Source organism: Balaenoptera physalus (genome assembly GCF_965194825.1).
Source record: "Balaenoptera physalus genome assembly, chromosome: 11".
NCBI lineage: Eukaryota > Metazoa > Chordata > Mammalia > Artiodactyla > Balaenopteridae > Balaenoptera > Balaenoptera physalus.
Window position 1 is genome coordinate 70332636 of NC_138896.1, and position 21842 is coordinate 70354477.

Genomic DNA, 21842 nt, shown 5'->3' on the forward strand with positions numbered 1-21842 from the left:
ACTCCCAACTCTGCCCATCTCTGTGAGGAAATATGTGCATAAGGAGGGCACCCCTTAACCCAGAGACATCCTTTCTGCTGTCTCACCTCCACTGACCCATCTTCATTCCATTGCCTCAGCATTCAAGGTCCCCTCACAGGACCTCTTGGTCTTTGATGCCTCTCATGCCAATTGCCCTCATGTCACTGAGACCATATGTTACGGGCTGAATTGTGTCCCCCAAAATTCGTATGTTGAAGTACCTCAGAGTGTGACTATTTGGAGATGGAGTCTATAAAGAGGTAATTAAGTTAACATGAGGTCATGAGGGTGGGCCCTAATCCAATATGACTGGTGTCCTTATAAGAAGAGATTAGGACAGAGACATTCACAGAAGGAAGACCATGTGAAGACGTGGGCAGAAGACATCCACCTACAAACCAAGAAGCAAGGCCTCAGAATAAACTAACCCTGCTGACACCTTGACCTCAGACTTGTGGTCTTATCCTCAATTCTTCCACCTCTGAGCAGGTGACCCCAAGATGGTCCTCCAGATACGAGCTCTTCTAAGATGCTGGTAAATTTTTCTTTTTCCTTAAAAAAATTATCTGTAAGGTCTTGCATTTTTTAAAAGTATTTATTTATTTTTGGCTGTGCCAGGTCTTCGTTGAGGCATGCAGGATCTTTGTTGTGGCATGCGGGATCTTTAGTTGTGGCATGTGGACTTCTTAGTTGTGGCATGCGAACTCTTAGTTGCAGCATGCGGGATCTAGTTGCCTGACCAGGCATCGAACCCAGACCCCCTGCATTGGGAGCGTGGAGTCTTACCCACTGGACCACCAGAGAAGTCCCAGGTCTTGGATTTTTTTTTTTAAGTTTTTATTATGGTAAAATATACCTAACATAAAGTTTACCATTTTAGCCATTTTTAAGTGCACAGTTCAGTGGCACTAAGTACATTCACATTGTTGTGCAACCATCACCACCATCCAATCTCCAGAACTTTTTCATCATCCCATCCTGAAACCCTGTACCCATTGAATACTAATTCCCCCCATTCCCTCCTCCTCCCAGTCCCTGAGCAATCACCATTCTACTTTTTATTTTTACAAATTTGACTACTTTTATTATTATTATTTTTTTAATTTTTAATTTTATTTTATTTTTATTTTATTTATTTATTTTATTTATTTATGGCTGTGTTGGGTCTTCATTTCTGTGCGAGGGCTTTCTCTGGTTGCGGCAAGTGGGGGCCACTCTTCATCGCGGTGCGCGGGCCTCTCGCTATCGCGGCCTCTCTTGTTGCGGAGCACAGGCTCCAGACGCGCAGGCTCAGTAATTGTGGCTCACGGGCCTAGTTGCTCCGCGGCATGTGGGATCTTCCCAGACCAGGGCTCGAACCCGTGTCCCCTGCATTGGCAGGCAGATTCTCAACCACTGCACCACCAGGGAAGCCCTTGACTACTTTTAGTTAACTGATTTAAGTGGAATCACACAATATTTGCCATTTTGTATCTGGCTTATTTCACTTAGCATCATGTCTTCAAGGTTCATTTATGTTGTGGCATGTACTGGGTTAGCCAAAAAGTTTGTTCGGGTTTTTTCCTAAGATGTTACAGAAAAACCTGAACAAACTTTTTGGCCGACCCAATATCCAAATTTCCTTCCTTTCTAAGGCTGAATAAAATAGTTCAGTGTATGTGATACTACATTTTGTTTATCCATTCATCTGTTGATGGACATTTGGTTTATTTCCACCTTCTGGCTATTGTAAATAATGCTGCTGTGAACATTGGCGTACTTGCATTTTCTTTTGCTCTAACTCCAACTGGCATGAAGGTCCTTGATTGCAAAGGGGACCTGGGCCCTTAACTATGGATGAGCACCCTCTTCTGAGCCCAGATCCCACATCCCGTGGTCTCCTCCACATCTTCTCTTGAACAATGTAAGGGCATCTATATCCAGCTTAACAGAAACAGCCCTGAACCTTTGCTCTTCTCTTCCAAACCTGTTCCTCTCCGCATTTTCCCATGTCGGTAAACAGTCGTGGAGCCACCCAGCTATACCAACTAGAAACTTGGCAATAATCTTTTATATTCTCAACCCCCTACATCCATTCACCCCAAGTTCTGATACTTTTTTCCAAAACATTTCTCAAATCTGCCCACGTTTCATCTCCCTTTGCCCCAACCTGACATCACTTGTCTCCTGCAAGACTACAAAAGGCTCCTCACTGATTTCCTTGCTTCCACTTTTGCCCTATCTAACAAACCATTCTCCATCTTATTTGTCTTTAAAGCCAGGTAATATATACATGAGTTTAAAATCCCTTCTCTACAGGTTACCTCTTCAGAGGCAATAACTGTTCTCTTCTCCCTGGTCCCCTTCCAGACAGTCTGAAGGGTACTCCCGTGGCCGTATATATTCATCCCCACCCCCATCTATCCACATTGCTCTAGGCCTCTTTTTTTTTTTTTCCGCTTTACACACCATCTACGCCTTCTTTTCTCATCATCACAAACGGATGTGCCCGTCTCTTAGGCAGTGCCCAGCCTTACAGGCTGGACCGAGTGTGCCAGTCTCCAACTAGTCACTCCTCTGTTCCAAAGCTCGACACCTGGAATGAAACCCCTCGCTCTCTTCTTAGCCCTGTCTCCCTCTTGGCCTGGAGGCCCCTACCCCAAGGCTCAGTTTTTAAGTCACCTCTTCTGCCGCCACGTTATCTCTACCACCGCACCTGACCCCATCTACCAAGGCCCTCGACACTACTTAAGTCTACAAGTTCACGGTTACATTCTTTTACGCCCTTCCCCTGAGTGGGGAGCACCTCGGGCCAGAGCCAATCCAGCAGGTCTACTTCGCCCAGGTGGAAGAAACCAGTTACCACCCTGCCTGGCATTTAAGTGCAGGTAGACTACTACTCCCAGAAACCCTTTCGCCTCGGGCTGGAGATTTGCCCTCTACACACGCCCCGTGGAGGAGGCTGAGCAGGCGCAATGGAAGATGAGCCTGCGCGAAAGGCTGTGCGGGCGGGGACCGCATCTCCCAGCAGGCCGTGGGGGCATTCTTTTATCCCAGCGTGACCAGTGACTTCCGGCGTGGAGGGGCGGCGCGGTGCATACAGCTGAGCCAGTACCTAGAAAAGCTAGGGGAGCGGCCGAGTGGCCGGCGGGCGGCAGCCGCCATGGAGGCCGTGCCCCGCATGCCCATGATTTGGCTGGACCTGAAAGAGGCCGGTGACTTCCACTTTCAGCCGGCCGTGAAGAAGGTGAGTGCGCCTCCTCCCCGCCCCCCCTTCTCCCGCGTATCTCCGTCGTCCGCCGGCGCGGGACGCCTCCTGCGCGTCCATCATCTCCCCAGGCCCTGTGGCGACGTCGGGTGAGGCCAGGAGGGGCCTCCGCTGGCTTTCCTTAGCCTGGCCCACCCCCATCTCACCCCAACCCACCCCTGCGCGCCCGCAGGCCCCGGGTAGCACTCGCTGTCTCCTCGGCTATCCAAGGTTCCCATCCAGGCACCTCACTTCCTCGGTGTGACGCTCTGGACCTCGTTCTGCTCCGCCCCTAATCCACGCCAGGACCGCCCTGCGGGGAGCGGTGGGCGGCCCTCCCTGACCGGCTGGGTGGAAAGGCTGTGCCCGGCCCTCGGTGCGCCGTCAGTCCACGACCGGACTGGGACAGACGCTGAGGATGGCTCAGGATGTGTTTTAAGACGGGAGCTCCGTGAGCCACAGGAATGCCTGACCTCTGCGATTGGAGTCTCTCTGACACTTGGTGCCATTCTGTCTGGTCTCCTCAGAAGAAGAACCCTAATCTGGAGACCCTTTGGACCAGAAGATACAGTTCCGTGTCATTTGGGGAAGGGTTACTGCCTTTCACGACTGCCCAGAGGGGATAAACAGTGTTGTAGCTTCCGGAGAGACTTTAGGAGTCATTTGTTGAACCTTCAGTTGGACGGAAGAGACTGGCAGATTTTGCGCTGACGGAGGCAAGGGATCGCTGTGGCGAGATCAGGTGTGGCTGGTACAAAGCGGGGCCAGGTGTGTCGACTGGGCATCAGATGCCCTCTGAGACATCTGCTGCCTTGGGAATGACCACCTGGTAGCATTGGGGGTCAGAGCAGAAGTGAAAAGGAACAACCGGGAGGCTCTTGCAGGTTGACATCCTTGTGGTTTTAGTACCATTCAGTAAGGTGCTTGAGGAAAAAAATAGGACAAAGAAAATAGATTGAGAGGTAGTTTCCGAAGAAGCTCTCCCATTCTCTCTTGACACTGCCACTGCCTCAATTCAGACACTAACAGTTTGTATGCCTTTGAGTCCATCTTTTAATCTCTTTGGGCATCTTTTCCCTCATTTGTAAAACCAGGAAATTAGATTAATTGATCTAAAATTCCAAAATTTTGTTACCTCTTTCCCAGAGTTTGGTAATTCCTCTCTTGGAGGCCCAGGGGCTCCCAGGGAGATCATTGCTCAGATAATACCTTGTGGGCTAGGTGTAGGTGACACGAGCATCAGAGGCTAAGTTCAAACAAAAAGATCTCCAAGGAGTTCCTGGGCTAAGATTTTATCCACTGGATTTATCTTCTATCTGCTCTTTTAATTCAATTAGGTGAATTTTTCTAAAACACAACAAAACTTTGTTTTCTAGTTCAACTGTAACCCATTCAGAGTACTCTCTGACCTACCCCAGTTCTTTCAGCATTTTTTCAGGGCTCAGTATGTGCTTGATCTGCGTGCTTCTGATACAAGTATCCCAGATTCTGTTCACAGCTGCTTGCTGTTCCCTTAACATTCTCTGTATGTTTGCTCTTCTGTGCCTTTGGTTGTGGAATTCCTCCCACCCAGAAGAGCTCACATCTTTGCCCTCTGGGGTGGGGATGGGGCTCTTCTTTTTTTTTAATTAATTTATTTTTTTTGACGTGAACCACTTCTAAAGTCTTTATTTAATTTGTCACAGTATTTCCTGTGCTTCATGTCATGGCCCCCTGGCCCCGAGGCATGCAGGGTCTCAGCTACCCGACCAGGGATTGAACCCAGCCCCCCTGCATTGGAAGGCTAAGTCTCAACCACTGGACCACCAGGGAAGTCCCGATGGGGCTCTTCTTTAATCTCTATTTATTGGTTCTGTCAGTCTTTCAAGGTCCAGTTTAAGCTGTCTCATCCACAAGCCTTCTTTCATCTGGATTAATCTTTCCCTTCTCTGAATTCCTCTTTTTATCCTTTTCCTAGTGACAGTTACGTGTGCTATGTTTTAACCCCGCTGTTCTATTGTAAGTAACCTGAGAGGCATCTCCCTGCTCCTCAGAACCTAGCAGGGTCCCTTTTTCATAGTTGGCATGCAGGAAAATGTTTCTCAGATGACTGACAGTTGAGAGGGAATTAAGAGATGGTGACCATAAATTTATGGAAATCCAGTGGATAAAATCTTAGTCCAGGAATTCCTTGGAGATCTTTTTGTTTGAACTTAGCCTCTGATGCTCTTGTCACTTACACCTAGCCCACAAGGTATTATGTGAGCAGTGATCTCCTGGGAGCCCCTGGGCCTCCGTGGGAGGAGTTACTCATTAGCCATTTACTAAGGTGGTATCAGATGCTGAGGAAAAATTCATTTCCTAGACATCTGCTCTTTTTCTTTGTTTCCTTATTTTGGGGTTGGGAAAAGATACACCATTTATTTGATAGGTTAAAATTGTTGCATGTTTTACATGAACCCACTGAAAAGGAATAGCAATCTTGTGGGTGGCCAGCTCCTTCAGGTACTCTGGAACTGTCTTCCTGCAGAGGAGACTACAGTAGCCACTGCAGCTGGGAACTCTCCCTGACCAGGACTCCTGTCCCCAACCCTAGAACCCACGCTTAACCTTCTGTCACTGGTACCCTTGTCCTTTCCTACCCTTGCTCTGACCTGCAGGAGCCTTCACCAATGACTTAGAGCTTAGGAGTAGAATTTAATTTGGGTTAGTAGAATGAAAATGGTTCTGTTGAGGTCAATCTGTTGAGCACCATGCGGAGTCCTGAAATACAGATGAATAAGAGACAGTCCTTTTTTTCATGGAATACATAGTTTGGTAGAGGAGATTTAAAAACTAAATTGTGACATCCGTGGAAGAGTAGAAATATGTGCAGTGTGTACAGAAGTACTAGCCTAAGGAGGGGCCATCAGGGGAGGCTTGCCAAGGAGGTGGGTTTTGAAGAACGAATAGGAGTTTTTCAAGAAGGTAAAGGGTTTCTTTATTTTGAGAGCTGGGCCTTTGAAAAAAACCTTTCATAATGGTTAGTACTGGTTTTCCTTTCTGATGGATATGCCTTCAATTATGGAATAATGTGAAATAAGAGCCAGGAGAACAGCAAGCTGGTTTTGAACGGCAGTGCCAAGTTTTAGGTTGGGATACCTGGACCCACATAATTTTTTAGTGGGGAAATGCTGCTAGCCCTGTACCTTACCTGTGTTTTGGAGCCCAGAGTGCTAACTCACAGGAAACTGATGAAGGATGACTCTGTGCTCTTCATTAGTGAGCGATTTGGCCGCACATGTTCATGTTTGAAGTTCTTTCCTCCTGTGGTCCCAAACACCTGCCCTTAACCAACTGCACTTGAGCTCAGGTCAAGCTCACTTGGACTCAGGTGCTACATCCATCCCTGATTCATTCATTGAACAAATAGTTATTGAGTGACTATTATGTGCCAGCCCTGAGAATTCAGGGCTGTATGTGATGACAAAAATCTCTGCCCTCATGGAGCTTACCTTCTAGTGATCCACATAGTAAACCATCCTCAAGGACAGTTGTACCATAGGTAGCCACCCTACCAACCAAGTGGCTTCTTGACATCTCCCCTCTTCCCTCTCTGGCTGGATTGATCTCTCTAAATCTCCACTTTCCCACCAGGTTACTCCAGAGAAACTGTCCGCTGTTCAAGGCCTGCCATCACTTCGCTTCAGCCTGCCTTCCACGCTTCAGTCTTACCAGGCCTCTCCCATAGGAACTTTCAGCCTCTTTTCCTGGTCATTGTCCTTGTTCCGGTCCTTACTGGAATTCCTTTCCTCCTGTTCATCACCCAGGTTGAACCGTACTTTCTCGGGGTCCCTTTAGCTGCCGGCAATTGTACCACCCTCCTTCAAATTCAGACAGATCTTACCGCTCCCCTCACTCAGTTGACCTGTGCCACAGAGTGTACACTCTTGTTGCCTCTTCTTACTGTTCATCTTATTCTCATGTAGGTAGAGTCTGGTTTTCAGGTTTGTGGAGTTTTTTTCCCCTTCCAGATTTCTCATGGGGCAGCTCACTCTTGAAAAACTTGTCCCACACATAGATGGGGAAATGAGATGACCAGAAGCCTAAAAGTGCCTGGCTCCTGAGCAGTGAGGAGCACAGGATGTTGCCAGTTGCCTTTGGTGGTGACCTGTCTTATCTCTTATCACAGATTTGGAGTCACTGAGCCGGTCTGCTTGAGCCTGTCTGCCCACTCGAGTTTACTGCAGAATGGCTCCAGGTGCAGGTGACCTGGATTGTTCAGTTCCTTCTTCTCTGACTTTAATCTCATACATAAAAGCCGTATATCCCTTTCACACTAGATTCTTTACTTGGGAAGTAATAAATACTTGTGTGTAGAGAGTGCTTAGGTTGAATGACCTAGTCTAGTTCTAGCACCCTCCAGGGGAGGTAACTTGAGTCTTCCTCACTAGTGTTATCCAGGCAGTTGGAGGGGCCGTTCAGAAGAGATGTGGGAGAGAAGCCTTGAGTCTTATGTAGAGGTTAGGCTAGGTGAGGATGAATGCCTGTTCTCATCCCTGATGCTCTTGGCCTGTAATTTGGTCTTAGGCTTGCTGATACCAAGGGGCTGAAGATTTCCCTTGGCAATAATACTTCCTTCTCTGAATAAAATTAATCTCACTTGAAATTCAGTAGCAGAACATATATTGTATTAATTAACAACACTGTATGTGGGACTTAATTTTATGTGGAATAGCCCAAGGCATTCCCCATATTTGAGTCAACCTGCAAGTGAAGAAAAAAAGAAATATAATGTGCATGGTGAATGAATACAGTGCCAACAGGTGTGATGCCTTTTATTGCCTTTTCTTCTTGGGTTATTGCTTTAATTAGCACCATGAAATTCCAAGGTGTTATATCAAATTAAGAGCAGAAGCTAAACATCCCCATCATCCAGGAAAAAAAAAAGAGCATACACAGAAGAATGAGACCATGATAGTACCAGAGAAGGTGACACAAAAGGAATATCCCTGGGTCAAGAATCAGGAAGTTTGACCCGGAGTGCTAGCACTGCGATTGCTCATCTCTGCAAAAGAATGGCAGGACCCAGGATGGATGTTTCCAGTGATCTCAATTTACCTACAGAATTCAGGGCCATTTGCTCGGTAAAAGAGCAGAGTACCATCATGGAAATAGTATAGACGTTGGAATCAGACAGACCTTGCCTTAGGTCCCACCTTTTCAACTTACTAGTTGGTGACTTTCAGCTGCTACAAATGATTACATCACTAACCTGGGCCTCATTTTTCTCACCTGTAACATGGACTAATAATATACGTTATAAGCTTGTGGGAATCAAGAGTTAATGCATGTGAGTCCCTAGTACAGGTCTTGGCATATTGTAAACAATATTTTCAACTTAGCATCCTCTTTCTCTGTTTAGTGAATAGCTCAAGTCCTATGACAGCTCTGTGAGTTAGACATAACAGGTAATTTTTTAAAAATCTTATTTATTTAGTTTTGACTGCATTGGGTCTTTGTTGCTATGCACGGTCTTTCTCTAGTTGCGGCGAGTGGGGGCTACTCTTCGTTGCGGTGCATGGGCTTCTCATTGTGGTGGCTTCTCTTGTTGCGGAGCATGAGCTCTAGGCATGTGGGCCTCAGTAGTTATGGCACGTGGGCTCAGTAGTTGTGGCTCTAGAGCGCAGGCTCAGTAGTTGTGGCGCACGGGCTTAGTTGCTCCGTGGCATGTGGCATCTTCCCAGACCAGGGATCGAACCCATGTCCCCTGCATTGGCAGGTGGATTCTTAACCACTGAGCCACCAGGGAAGCCTCATAGCAGATAATATTAACTCCATTTTACAGATGAAAAACCAAGCCCAGATCTCAAAGCAACCCAGGGGCACAGCCAGGGCTTACTCAGTCTTGGTATTTCTCTCTGGAAGTGGTCTTTTCATTCTGTTTTATTGTTTTCACTTATAACTCCTTCCTCACCTTTTTTCCCCCTGCCTTGGCTCTGAACCCTGGACATGCTTTCAACATAAAACTGTTCATAGGTCTCATTGTTCCCTCAGAAAAGGATTCCCAGCTACTCCAAAGCCTGGCTGGGCTCTGGAGGTTCCCTGATCCTCCCAACCCCAACCGGCTGTTAGTTGTGTAGGTGCACTGGGGTCCTGTCAGTGCCTTCTAGTATCTTACTCTTGATCTGGGGTGCCAAGGCCCAGGCTCTACCTGCCGCTGGGCCTTCCTTCTCAGACTCTGCCGTGACCTTCAAATCCTGACCAGACCTTGTTCCAAGCTGTGCAGAGGTGTGGGCTATAGAGAGACAGACCGAGAGATGGTCTCTGTCCTTTACTCTAGAACCTTCAGCCGCCTCTTTCCTCTGTTCAGTAGGGGGAGTGATCAAGCCATGGAGGATTTATCAGAATTTAAACAATAACCTGTCTGCTCCACTGACTCACTGTGTGGCTGGAGATTCATTTTCGCTTCCCATTTTTTGTTTTATGAGAACCATGTTTAAAAAATAGAAATGGATTGGTCTGATGTGTGGTTAAGAATATGGGCTCTGGAGCCCAAATGCCTGGATTTCAGTCACTGCCCCATCAGTTATTGGTGCTGTGTGACCTCGGCAAATGCCTTAACTTCTGTGCCTCAGTTTCCTCATTTCCTCATCTGTAAAATGGTGATGATGATGATGTCTACTTCTTTGGGTTGTTGTTAGGATTGAGTGACTTATTAGGCACTTGGCACAGTGTCTGGCCTGTGGGTAGGAGCTCAGTAAGTGTTTGCTGCTGATCTTGGAGGAGGAATGAGATAGGTAGAAGGTTTCCTCTAGGGGCAGTTTGCTGGGAGCGGCGGCAGCATCTCTCTCCCCTTTACCATTGTGTGACTACAGGGACAGATGTTCTCAGCGATGTCAGGTGAAACCTTGTTTCTAGGACTCTCAGATATCCCTCCAATCCCTTCGGCCTCTGTCCCACGGGACCTCCTGCAACAGGAGTAGTGCCAGCTGCCTTAGTCTGTTGATCTTAGGTGAACAAGGGGCCCTTTGGTCCAGGCCGTGCCTCCAGGCTGGTGAGTGTGCTCCCTGTGCAGGAGGTGGTGAGTGCTGTTGTGGGCAGGCATGCCAGCCCCTTCTCTGATGTGGGCCCCTCCTCTCCCCTCCCCTCCGCCTGTCTGGGTCATTCCCATCACACATCCACAGGCCTTTCGTCACCAATGAGGTCACTTACTTCTGTGGTGCCCTTTCCACAGGAAGGCGGGCTGGTGAAGAAGGCTTTGTGCTCCCACTCTTCTTTGGTTCTTCTTCCTACTACATTTGTTGTTGGGTCAGGATTATGATTGTGACCCCAGGACACACCAGGGTCCTGTACTTGAGGGAGGCTTGAATTTGTGGCCCATTTTGGGATGCTCAGTAGGATCCCATTTCAGCCAGCTGAGTTCCCCAGCTTCCTGAGCTGGCAGAGTCCTGGGCTTCATAGAGAGGGCTGCAGCACGATGAGGGCCAGCCAGGGTGTTCCAGTCAGGTTGTCCAGTCTTCGTTCCCATTTTGTTCAATGGAGGAGGCTCCCGCAGTCAACATCTTGGTGCTGTCCCGTTATTGAGGTCGAGTTTCTAGCGGCCCAGGAGATGAGCTCGTGGTTGTGGGTCTGGACTCCATCCTGAGCCCTGACTGGTGATTGCCGAGGACTCAGAGGGCAGGAGCGGGAGCAGTGGGGTACGCTCTATCCCTGGTTTACAGTCTTCTCTCTCTCGCCCTAGTTTGTCCAGAAGAATTATGGAGAGAATCCAGAAGCCTACAACGAGGAACTGAAGAAGCTGGAGTTGCTCAGACAGGTAGGAGGATAGTGTTTTTATGCAGGTGTGAACAGAATTGGTTTGATAGGGAAGTAAAGAAACCACCTAGAACTGTCTTCTTATTTTAATTCAGTATTTTTTCCTCTGTAAAAGCAGCAAAATTAATGATAGAAAAATTTGAAAATACTAAAATCAAAAAGCAAAAGAAAAATCCCTTTTCACAATTTTGTGTGTGTGTGTGTGTATATATATATATATATATATATATATATTTTAATGTTATTTATATATACTATATAAAACCACAGTAGGACCATGTACCACCTATACTGCCTATGTAGCCTGCCTTTTTCACTTAACATACTGTGGATATGTTTCTGTATCAGTGAGCATACAACAGTGGTATTTTTTTTTTCTTGGTTTATCTAATAATTTTTCTTTAAGTTTTACTTTATATTGGAGTATAGTTGATTTACAATGTTGTGTTAGTTTCAGGTGTACAGTAAAGTAATTCAATTATACATATACAGGTATCTGTTCTTTTTCAAATTCTTTTCCCATTTAGGTTATTACACAATACTGAGTAGAGTTCCCTGTGCTATACAGTAGGTCCTTCTTGATTATCTATTTTAAATATAGTAGTGTGTATATGTCAATCCCAAACTCCCAATTTATCCTTCCTCCGCCACCTTTCCCCTTTGGTAACTGTAAGTTTGTTTTATAAGTCTGTGAGTTTTTTTCTGTTTTGTAGATAAGTTCATTTGTATCATTTTTTTAAGATTCCACATAGAAGTGATAGCATATGATATTTGTCTCTGTCTGACTTACTTCACTTAGTGTGATAATCTCCTGGTTCATCCATGTTGCTGCAAATGACATTATTTTATTCTTTTTTAACGGCTGAGTAATATTCCATTGTCTATATGTAGCACATTTTTTAAAAAAAATTATTTTTGGCTGTATTGGGTCTTTGTTGCTGTGCGCGGGCTTTCTCTAGTTGCAGCATACAGGGACTACTCTTTGTTGCGGTGCACGGGCCTCTCGTTGCGGTGGCTTCTCTTGTTGTGGAGTATGGGCTGTAGGCGTGCGGGCTTCAGTAGTTGCAGCACGCAGGCTCAGTAGTTGTAGTACACAGGCCCTAGAGTGCACGGACTTCAGTAGTTGCAGTGCGTGGGCTCAGTAGTTGTGGCTCGTGGGCTCTAGAGCGCAGTCTCAGAAGTCGTGACGCATGGGCCTAGTTGCTCCACAGCATGTGGGATCTTCCTGGACAAGGGATTGAACCTGTGTCCCCTGCATTGGCAGGCGGATTTTTAACCACTGCGCCACCAGAGAAAGTCCTGTACCACATCTTCTTTATCCATTCATCTGTCGGTGGACATTTAGGTTGCTTCCATGTCCTGGCTATTGTAAACAGCACTGCATTGAACATTGGGGTGCATGTATCCTTTCGAACCTTTCAGGCTTCTGTTCCATTACTTCTTCCCCCTTACCTTTCACCCCCAAGACAAATCCCAACCCCTGCCAAACCGCTGTGCTGAGGGTGCTGTTGTACGTAGGTGGGGTAACTCTAAGGAAGGAGGCTGGAGGTGGGAATCCTCCCACCAGGAGACTTGGAGGCCAGCTGACTTTTCAAAGCTGTTTCAGCGCAGAGGGTCCAACATCCTTTGGGTACACTAGGCTTGTTTAACTGTAGGAGGGCCCACCTGGATCTGGAGACTGTGGTTTCATCCAGAGGGACCAGGCACTACACGTCTGTGGGGGTTGAGGGGGGGCTTGTTTGCTGGCACATCCTCCCCAGCTCCCTCAGCCCCATGACTGTCCAGCCTCGGGACCCAAGCCTGCTCAGGCATTAGGGATGTGACACCAGCCAGGGTCACCGAGGCCTGAGGGGAATAGAGTAGGCATTTCTTTTTTTCTTTTCTTTTTTTTTAAATTTTTATTTTATGTTGGAGTATAGTTGATTTACCACGTTGTGTTTGTTTTAGGTATACAGCAACCTGATCCAGTAATACATACACATATATCTATTCTTTTTCGGATTCTTTTCCATGTAGGTTATTACAGAGTGTTGAGTAGAGCTCCCTAGGTCCTTGTTGATTATCTATTTTATATATATTAGTGTGTACAGGTTAATCCCAACCTCCTAATATATTCCTCTTCCCCCACCTTTCCTCTTCGGTAATCATAAGTTTGTTTTCTAAGTCTGTGAGTCTGTTTCTGTTTTGTAAATTAGTTCCTTTGTATCGGTTTTTCGTATCTACCTATAAGTGATAACATGATATTTGTCTTCCTCTGTCTGATTTCACTTGGTATGATCATCTCTAGGTCCATCCACTTTGCTGCAAATGGCATAATTTTATATGGCTGAGTAATATTCCATTATATATGTATGTGTGTGTGTGTGTGTGTGTGTGTGTGTGTGTGTGTGTGTATATTTATATATACACACACACACACACACACACACACCACATCTTCTTTAGCCATTCATTTGTCGATGGACATTTTGGTTGCTTCCATGTCTTGGCTATTTTAAATAGTGCTGCAGTGAGCATTGGGGTGCATGTATCCTTTCAAACAATGGTTCTCTCTGGGTATATGCCCAGGAGTGGGATTGCTGGATCATATGGTAGCTCTATTTTTAGTTTTTTTTAATTAATTAATTAATTAATTAATTTATTTATTTATTTATGGCTGTGTTGGGTCTTCGTTTCTGTGTGAGGGCTTTCTCTAGTTGTGGCAAGCGGGGGCCACTCTTCATCGCGGTGCGCGGGCCTCTCACTGTCGCGGCCTCTCTTGTTGCGGAGCACAGGCTCCAGATGCGCAAGCTCAGTAATTGTGGCTCACGGGCCCAGTTGCTCCGCGGCATGTGGGATCTTCCCAGACCAGGGCTCGAACCCGTGTCCCCTGCATTGGCAGGCAGATTCTCAACCACTGCGCCACCAGGGAAGCCCTATTTTTAGTTTTTTAAGGAACCTCCATACTGTTCTCAATAGTGGCTGTACCAATTTACATTCCCACCAACAGTGTAGAAGGGTTCCCTTTTCTCCACACCCTCTCCAGCATTTATTGTTTGTAGATTTTTTGATGACGGCCATTCTGACCGGTGTGAGGTGATACCTCATTGTAGTTCTGATTTGCATTTCTCTGATAATTAGTGATGTTGAGCATCTTTTCATGTGCTTTTTGGCTGTCTGTGTGTCTTCTTTGGAGAAATGTCTATTTAGATCTTCTGCCCATTTTTGATTAGGTTATTTGTTTTTTTGATATTGAGCTGCATGAGCTGTTTGTATATTTTGGAGATTAATTCCTTGTCAGTTGCTTCATTTGCAAATATTTTCTCCCATTCTGAGGGTTGTCTTTTTGTTTTATTTATGGTTTCCTTTGCTGTGCAAAAGTTTTTAAGTTTAATCAGGTTACATTTGTTTATGTTTGTTTTTATTTCTATTACTCTAGGAGATGGATAGGAAAAGATCTTGCTGTGATTTATGTCAAAAAGTGTTCTGCCTATGTTTTCCTCTAAGAGTTTTATAGTGTCCGGCCTTACATTTAGGTCTTTAATACATTTTTTTAAATTAATTAATTAATTTTTGGCTGCATTGGGTCTTTGTTGCTGCGTGCAGGCTTTCTCTAGTTGCGGCGAGCAGGGACTACTCTTCGTTGTGGCGCGCGGGCTTCTCATTGCAGTGGCTTCTCTTGTGGCGGAGCACGGGCTCTAGGCACGTGGGCTTCAGTAGTTGTGGCTTGCGAGCTCTAGAGCACAGGCTCAGTAGTTGTGGCGCACGGGCTTAGTTGCTCCGTGGCATGTGGGATCTTCCCAGACCAGGGCTCGAACCCGTGTCCCCTGCATTGGCAGGCGGATTCTTAACCACTGCACCACCAGGAAAGCCCCTTTAATACATTTTGAGTGTATTTTTGTGTATGGTGTTAGGGAGTGTTCTAATTTTATTCTATTGCATGTAGCTGTCCAGTTTTCCCAGCAGTTCCCACACATTTATTGAAGAGACTGTCTTTTCTCCATTGTATATTTTTGCCTCCTTTGTCATAGATGAGGTGACCATAGGTGTGTGGGTTTATCACTGGGCTTTCTATCCTGTTCCATTGATCTGTATTTCTGTTTTTGTGTCAGTACCATACTGTTTTGATTACTGTAGCTTTGTAGTATAGTCTGAAGTCAGGGAGCCTGATTCCTCCAGCTCTGTTTTTCTTTCTCAAGATTGCTTTGGCTATTTGGGGTCTTTTGTGTTTCCATACAAATTGTAAAATTTTTTGTTCTAGGGACATCCCTCGCGGTCCAGTGGTTAAGACTGCGCCTTCCAATGCATGGGGTGTGGGTTCGATCCCTGGTTGGGGAGCTAGGATCCCACATGCCTCGCGGCCAAAAAAACCAAAGACATAAAACAGAAACAATATTGTAACAAATTCAAGAAAGACTTTAAAAATGGTCCACATCAAAAAAAAAAAATTAAAAAAAAATTTTTTTTTTCTAATTCTGTGAAAAATGCCATTGGTAATTTGATAAGGATTGCATTAAATCTGTAGATTCTTTTGGGTAGTATAGTCATTTTCACAATATTGATTTTTCCAATCCAAGGACATGGTATATCTCTCCATCTGTTTGTGTCATGTTTAATTTCTTTCATCAGTATCTTACCGTTTTCTGAGTACAGGTCTTTTGCCTCCTTAGGTAGGTTTATTCCTAGGTATTTTGTTCTTTTTGTTGTGATGGCAAATGGGATTGTTTCCTTGATTAATCTTTCTGATCTTTTGTTGTTAGTATATAGAAATGCAACAGATTTCTGTGTATTAATTTTGTATCCTGCAATTTTATGAATTCATTGATGACCTCTAGTAGTTTTCTGGTGGCATCTTTAGGATTTTCTGCATATAGTATCATGTCATCTACAAGCAGTTGACAGTTTTACTTCTTCTTTTCCAATTTGGATTCCTTTTATTTCTTCTTCTTCTCTGATCACCATGGCTAGGACTTCCAAAACTATGTTGAATAAAAATGGCAAGAGTGGACATCCATGTCTTGTCCTGATCTTAGAGGAAATGTTTTCAGCTTTTCACCATTGAGTTTGATGTTAGGTATAGATTTGTCATATGTGGCCTTTATTATGTTGAGGTGTGTTCCCTGTATGTCCACTTTCTGGAGAGTTTTTACATAAATGGGTATTGAATTTTGTCAGAAGCTTTTTCTGCATCTGTTGAGATGATCCTATGGTTTTTATTCTTCAGTTTGGTAAGGTGCTGTATCACACTAATTGCTTTGCCGATACTGAAAAATCCTTGCATCCCTGGGATAAATCCCACTTGATCATGGTGTATGATCCTTTTGTTGTACTGTTGGATTCAGTGTGCTGAGTATTTTGTTGAGGATTTTTGTGTCTATGTTCATCAGTTATATTGGCCTGTAATTTTCTTTTTTTGTGGTGTCTTTGGTTTTGGTGTCAGGGCGATGGTGGCCTTATGGAATGAGTTTGGAAGTGTTCCTTCCTCTGCAATTTTTTGGAATAGTTTTAGATGGAATAGTTTTAGAAGGACAGGTATTAACTCTTTTCTCTAGATATTTGATTGAATTCGCCTGTGAAGCCATCTGGTCCTGGACTTTTGTTTGTTGGGAGTTTTTTAATCACAGTTTCAATTTCAGTACTTGTGATTGGTCTGTTCATATTTTCTCTTTCTTCCTGGTTCAGTCTTGGAAGATTGTGCCTTTCTAAGAATTTGTCCATTTCTGTTTCCATTTTATTGGCATATAGTTGCTTGTAGTAGTCTCTTGTGATTCTTTGTATTGGGTTGGCCAAAAAGTTTGTTTAGTTAGTGAATACATTGTTCAATACAGTTCTTGGTGAAAACGAAAAATGTCTTTTATTTTTACTTAAAGCCGAACAAATTTTTTGGCCAACCCAATATTTCTGTGCTGTCAGTTGTAACCTAGTTTTCATTTCTAATTTTATTGATTTGAGCCTTGTCCCTTTTTTTCTTGATGAAACTGGCTAAAGGATTATCAATTTTGTTTATCTTTTCAAAGAACCAGGTTTTAGTTTCATTGATCTTTTCTATTGTTTTCTTCATCTCTATTTCATTTATTTCTGCTGTGGTCTTTATGATTTCGTTCCTTCTACTAACTTTTGGTTTTGTTTGTTCTTCTTTCTCTAGTTGCTTTAGGTGTAAGGATAGGTTGTTTGTTTGAGATTTTTCTTGTTTCCTGAGATAAGATTGTATTGCTATAAACTTCCCTCTTAGAATTGCTTTTGCTGTGTCCCATAGGTTTTGGATCATTGTGCTTTCATTTTCATTTTTCTCTAGGTTTTTGTTTTTTTTTTTTTAATTTATTTTTGGCTGCGTTGGGTCCTCGTTGCTGCACATGGACTTCTCTCTAGTTGCTGTTGTCTTCGTTGTGGTTCTCGGGCTTCTCATTGCGGTGGCTTCTCCTGTAGCGGAGCACAGGCTCTAGGCACGTGGGCTTCAGTAGTTGTGGCACACGGGCTTAGCTGCTCCACGGCATGTGGGATCCCCCCGGACCAGGGCTCGAACCCATGTCCCCTGCATTGGCAGGCGGACTCCCAACCACTGCGCCACCAGGGAAGCCCTCTCTAGGTATTTTTTGATTTCCTCTTTGATTTATTCAGTGATTCATTGATTGTTTAGTACCATATTGTTTGCCTCCACGTGTTCGTGTTTTTTATCATTTTTTCCTTGTAGTTGATTTCTAATCTCAGGCTTGTGGCCAGAAAAGATGCTTAATATGATTTAATTTTCTTAAATTTACTAAGGCTTGCTTTGTGGCCCAGCATGTGATCAGTCCTGGAGTATGTTCCATGTGCACTTGAAAGGAATCTGTATTCTGCTGCTTTTGCATGGAATGCACTATAAATATCAATTAAATTCATCTGGTCTGATGTGTCTTAAGGACTGTGTTTCCTTATTGACTTTCTGTCTGGATGATCTGTCCCTTGATGAAAGTGAGGTGTTAACGTCCCCCACTATTACTGTGTTACTGTTGATTTCTCCTTTTATGGCTGTTAGTATTTGCCTTATATATTGATGGGCTCCTGTGTTGGGTGCATATATATTTACAATTGTTATATCTTCTTTTTGGATTGATCCCTTGATCGTTATGTAGTGTCCTTCTTTGTCTCTTGTAACACTCTTTTTTTTTAAATTTTTAGATTATTTTATTTTATTTTAGGCTGCGTTGGGTCTTTGTTGCTGTGTGCGGGCTTTCTCTAGTTGCAGTGAGTTGTTGCGGAGCATGGGCTCTAGGCACACGGGCTTCAGTAGTTGTGGCACACGGGCTCAGTAGTTGTGGCTCGCAGGCTCTAGAGCACAGGCTCAGTAGTTGTGGTGCACGGGCTTAGTTGCTCTGCGGCATGTGGGATCTTCCCGGACCAGGGCTCGAACCCATGTCCCCTGCATTGGCAGGCAGATTCTTAACCACTGCACCACCAGGGAAGCCCCTCTTGTAACACTCTTTATTTTAAAGTCTATTTTATCTGATGTGAGTATAGTAAGTCCCCTACATACGAACGAGTTCTGTTCCAAGAGTGCGTTCGTGAGTCCAGTTTTGTTTGTAAGTCCAACAGAGTTAGCCTAGGTACCCAACTAACACAGTCAGCTATATAGTACTGTACTGTATTAGGTTTATAATAATTTTCACACAAATAATACATTAAAAAAACCCCACAAAAAATAAAGAAAACATTTTTAATCTTACAATATAGTACCTTGAAAAGTATAGTACTACAGTACAGCAACTGCATACAGGGGCTGGCATTGAGTGAACAGGCAATAAGAGTTACTGACTGAAGGAGGGAGAGGAGGTGGGAGATGGTAGAGCTGGTGGATCGTCAGCAATAGGAGATGGAGGGCAAGCTGCAGTTTCACTCATGCCTGAAGTTGATGGCACAGGTTCTGGTTCCTTGCTGGATTCAATTCCATCTACCCTCTTGAAAAAAATGTTCCAGTGATGTTTGGGTAGTACTATACCAGGTACACCACCGCTGCATTTATGCTTGCTTCCGGACATCCTGGGCTTGAAATAAAGATACTATACTACTGTGCTTTATACAGTACTGTACCGTAAAGTACACAAAAACACAGCCACTCGTAGAGGATGCATGCACGTGACAATGTACGCCAGACACATGAAACTGACTTACATGATTAGACATGAGGATGCACGTTCACATCTTTGAAAGTTCGCAACTTGAAGGTTTTATGTAGGAGACTTATTGTATTGCTACTCCAGCTTTCTTTTGATTTCCATTTGCATGGAATACCTTTTTCTATCCCATCACTTTCAGTCTGTATGTGTCCCTAGATCTGAAGTGGGTCTCTTGTAGACAGCATATAAATGGGTCTTGTTTTTGTATCCATTCAGCCAGTCTGTGTCTTTTGGTTGGAGCATTTAGTCTGTTTATGTTTAAGGTAATTATCGATATGTATGTTCTTATTGCCATTTTGTTAATTGTTTTGGATTTGTTTTTTTTTTTTTTAATTTATTTTTGGCTGTGTTGGGTCTTCGTTGCTGTGTGCAGGTTTTCTCTAGTTGTGGTGAGCGGGGGCTACTCTTCATTGCTGTGCGTGGGCTTCTCATTGTCATGGCTCCTCTTGTTGCAGAGCATGGGCTCTAAGCACGCAGGCTTCAGTAGTTGTGGCACATGGGCTCAGTAGTTGTGGCTTGTGGGCTCTAGAGCTCAGGCCCAGTAGTTGTGGCACACGGGCTTAGTTACTCCATGGCATGTGGGATCTTCCCAGGCCAGGGCTCAAAACCGTGTGCCCTGCATTAGCAGGCGGATTCTTAACCACTGCGCCACCAGGGAAGCCCCTTGGATTTGTTTTTGTATGTCTTTTTTCTACCCTTTTGTTCTCTTCTCTTGTGATTTGATGACTGACTGTAGTGTTTTGTTTGGATTCCTTTTTCTTTCTTTGTGTGTGTGTATCATTATAGATTTTCAGTTTGCGGTTACCATGAGGTGTTTTTTTTTTTAAAATAAATTTATTTATTTTTTGTTTTTGGCTGCATTGGGTCTTCATTGCTGCACACCGGCTTTCTCTAGTTGTGGCAAGCAGGCTTCTCATTGCGGTGGCTTCTCTTGTTGCAGAGCACGGGCTCTGGGCCCTCAGGCTTCAGTAGTTGTGGCACATGGTTTCAGTAGTTGTGGCTCGCGGGCTCTAGAGCGAGGCTCAGTAGTTGTGGCACATAGGCTTAGTTGCTCTGTGGCATGTGGGATCTTCCAGGACCAGGGTTCAAACCTGTGTTCCCTGCTTTGGCAGGCGGATTCTTAACCACTGCACCACGAGGGAAGTCCATAAATAGCTTTTATTATGTCGAGATATATTCCCTCTATACTCACTTTTGTAAGGGTTTTTATCATGAATTGATGTTGAATTTTATAAAATTCTTTTTCTGTATCTGTTGAGATGATCATGTAGCTTCTGTCATTTCTGCCCCTCACCCCCCCATTTTTTTTTTTTTTTGGCCACGCCATGTGGCATGTGGGATCTTAGTTCCCTGATCAGGGATTGTACCCATGCCCACTGCAGTGGAAGTATAGAGTCTTAACCACTGGGCCACCAGGGAAGTCCTGGTTTCTGTCCTTTCTTTTGTTAATGTGGTGTATCACATTGATTGACTTGTGTATGTTGAACCATCCTTGTGACCCTGGGATGAATCCAACTTGGTCGTGGTGTATGACCTTTTTTATGTATTGTTGGATTCGGTTTGAGAATTTTTGTGTCTATATTCATCAAAGATATTGACCTGTAATTTTCTTTTTTGGTAGTGTCTTTGGTTTTGGTATCAGGGTGATGGTGGCTTCATAGCATGTTATTGGGAGTGTTCCTTCCTCTTCAGTCTTTTGGAAGAGTTTGGGAAGGATTGGTATAAGTTCTTTGTATGTTTAGTAAAGTTCCCCAGTGAAGCCATCTGGTCCTGGACTTCTGTTTGTATGGAGGTTTTTTAAATTACACATTCTGTTTAATTTCTAGTGATTGGTCTATTCAAGTTATTTATTTCTTATTCATTCAGTTTTGATGGGCTGTATGTTTCTAGAAATTGTCCATTTCTTTGAGGTTGTCAAGTTCATTGGCCTATAATTATTCATAGTATTCTCTTATGGTTTTTTGTATTTCTGCAGTATCTGTTGTGATTTCTCCTCTTTCATTTCTTATTTTGTTTGTGTCTTCTCTCTTTTCTTCTTGGTGAACCTGGCTAGAGGTTTGTCAATTTTGTTTACCCTTTCAAAAAACCAGCTCTTGGTTTTATTGATTTTTTTTGTCTTGTTTTTTTCATCTCTATTTTATTTATTTCCCCTCTGATCTTTATTATCTCCTTCCTTCTGCTGACTTTTGGTTTTGTTTGTACTTCTTTTTCTAATTCTTTTAGGTGGTGGGCTAGGTTGTTTATTTGAGATTTTTCCTGTTTCTTAAGGAAGGCCTGTATTGCTATGAACTTCCCTCTAAGAACTGCTTTTCCTGCATCCCAGAGATATTTATGGTTGTGTTTTCATTGTCATTTGCCTCAAGGTATTTTTTAATTTCTTTGATTTTTCTTGTTGACCCATTGGTTTTTTTAGTAGTATGTTGTTTAGTCTCCTTGTACTTGGTTTTTTCTTGTTTCTTTCTCTGTGGTTGATTTCTAGTTTCATGCTGTTGTGATCAGAAAAGATGCTTGAAATAATTTCTATACTATTAAATTTGTTGAGGCTTGTTTTGTGCCCTAGCATGTGGTCAGTCCTAGAGAATGTTCCATGTGCACTTGAAAAGAATGTGTATTCTGTTTTTTTTTGGATGTAATGTCCTGAAGATATCAATTAAGTTTAACTTTTCTATTGTATTATTTAGGATCTT

At 44.0% G+C, this 21842-nt stretch overlaps 1 protein-coding gene across 1 annotated transcript in view; it reads left to right on the forward strand.

The window, feature by feature from the left end:
* The first annotated feature begins 3007 nt into the window (after positions 1-3007).
* Positions 3008-21842, forward strand: part of PTPN23 (protein tyrosine phosphatase non-receptor type 23) — a 40083-nt gene continuing 21248 nt past the window's right edge. Inside the window, exons 1-2 of the mRNA XM_082412031.1 lie at positions 3008-3247; positions 10950-11024. Coding sequence (XP_082268157.1) covers positions 3164-3247; positions 10950-11024 — 159 coding nt within the window. The 5' untranslated portion in view covers positions 3008-3163. The remainder of the gene's footprint in view (positions 3248-10949; positions 11025-21842) is intronic.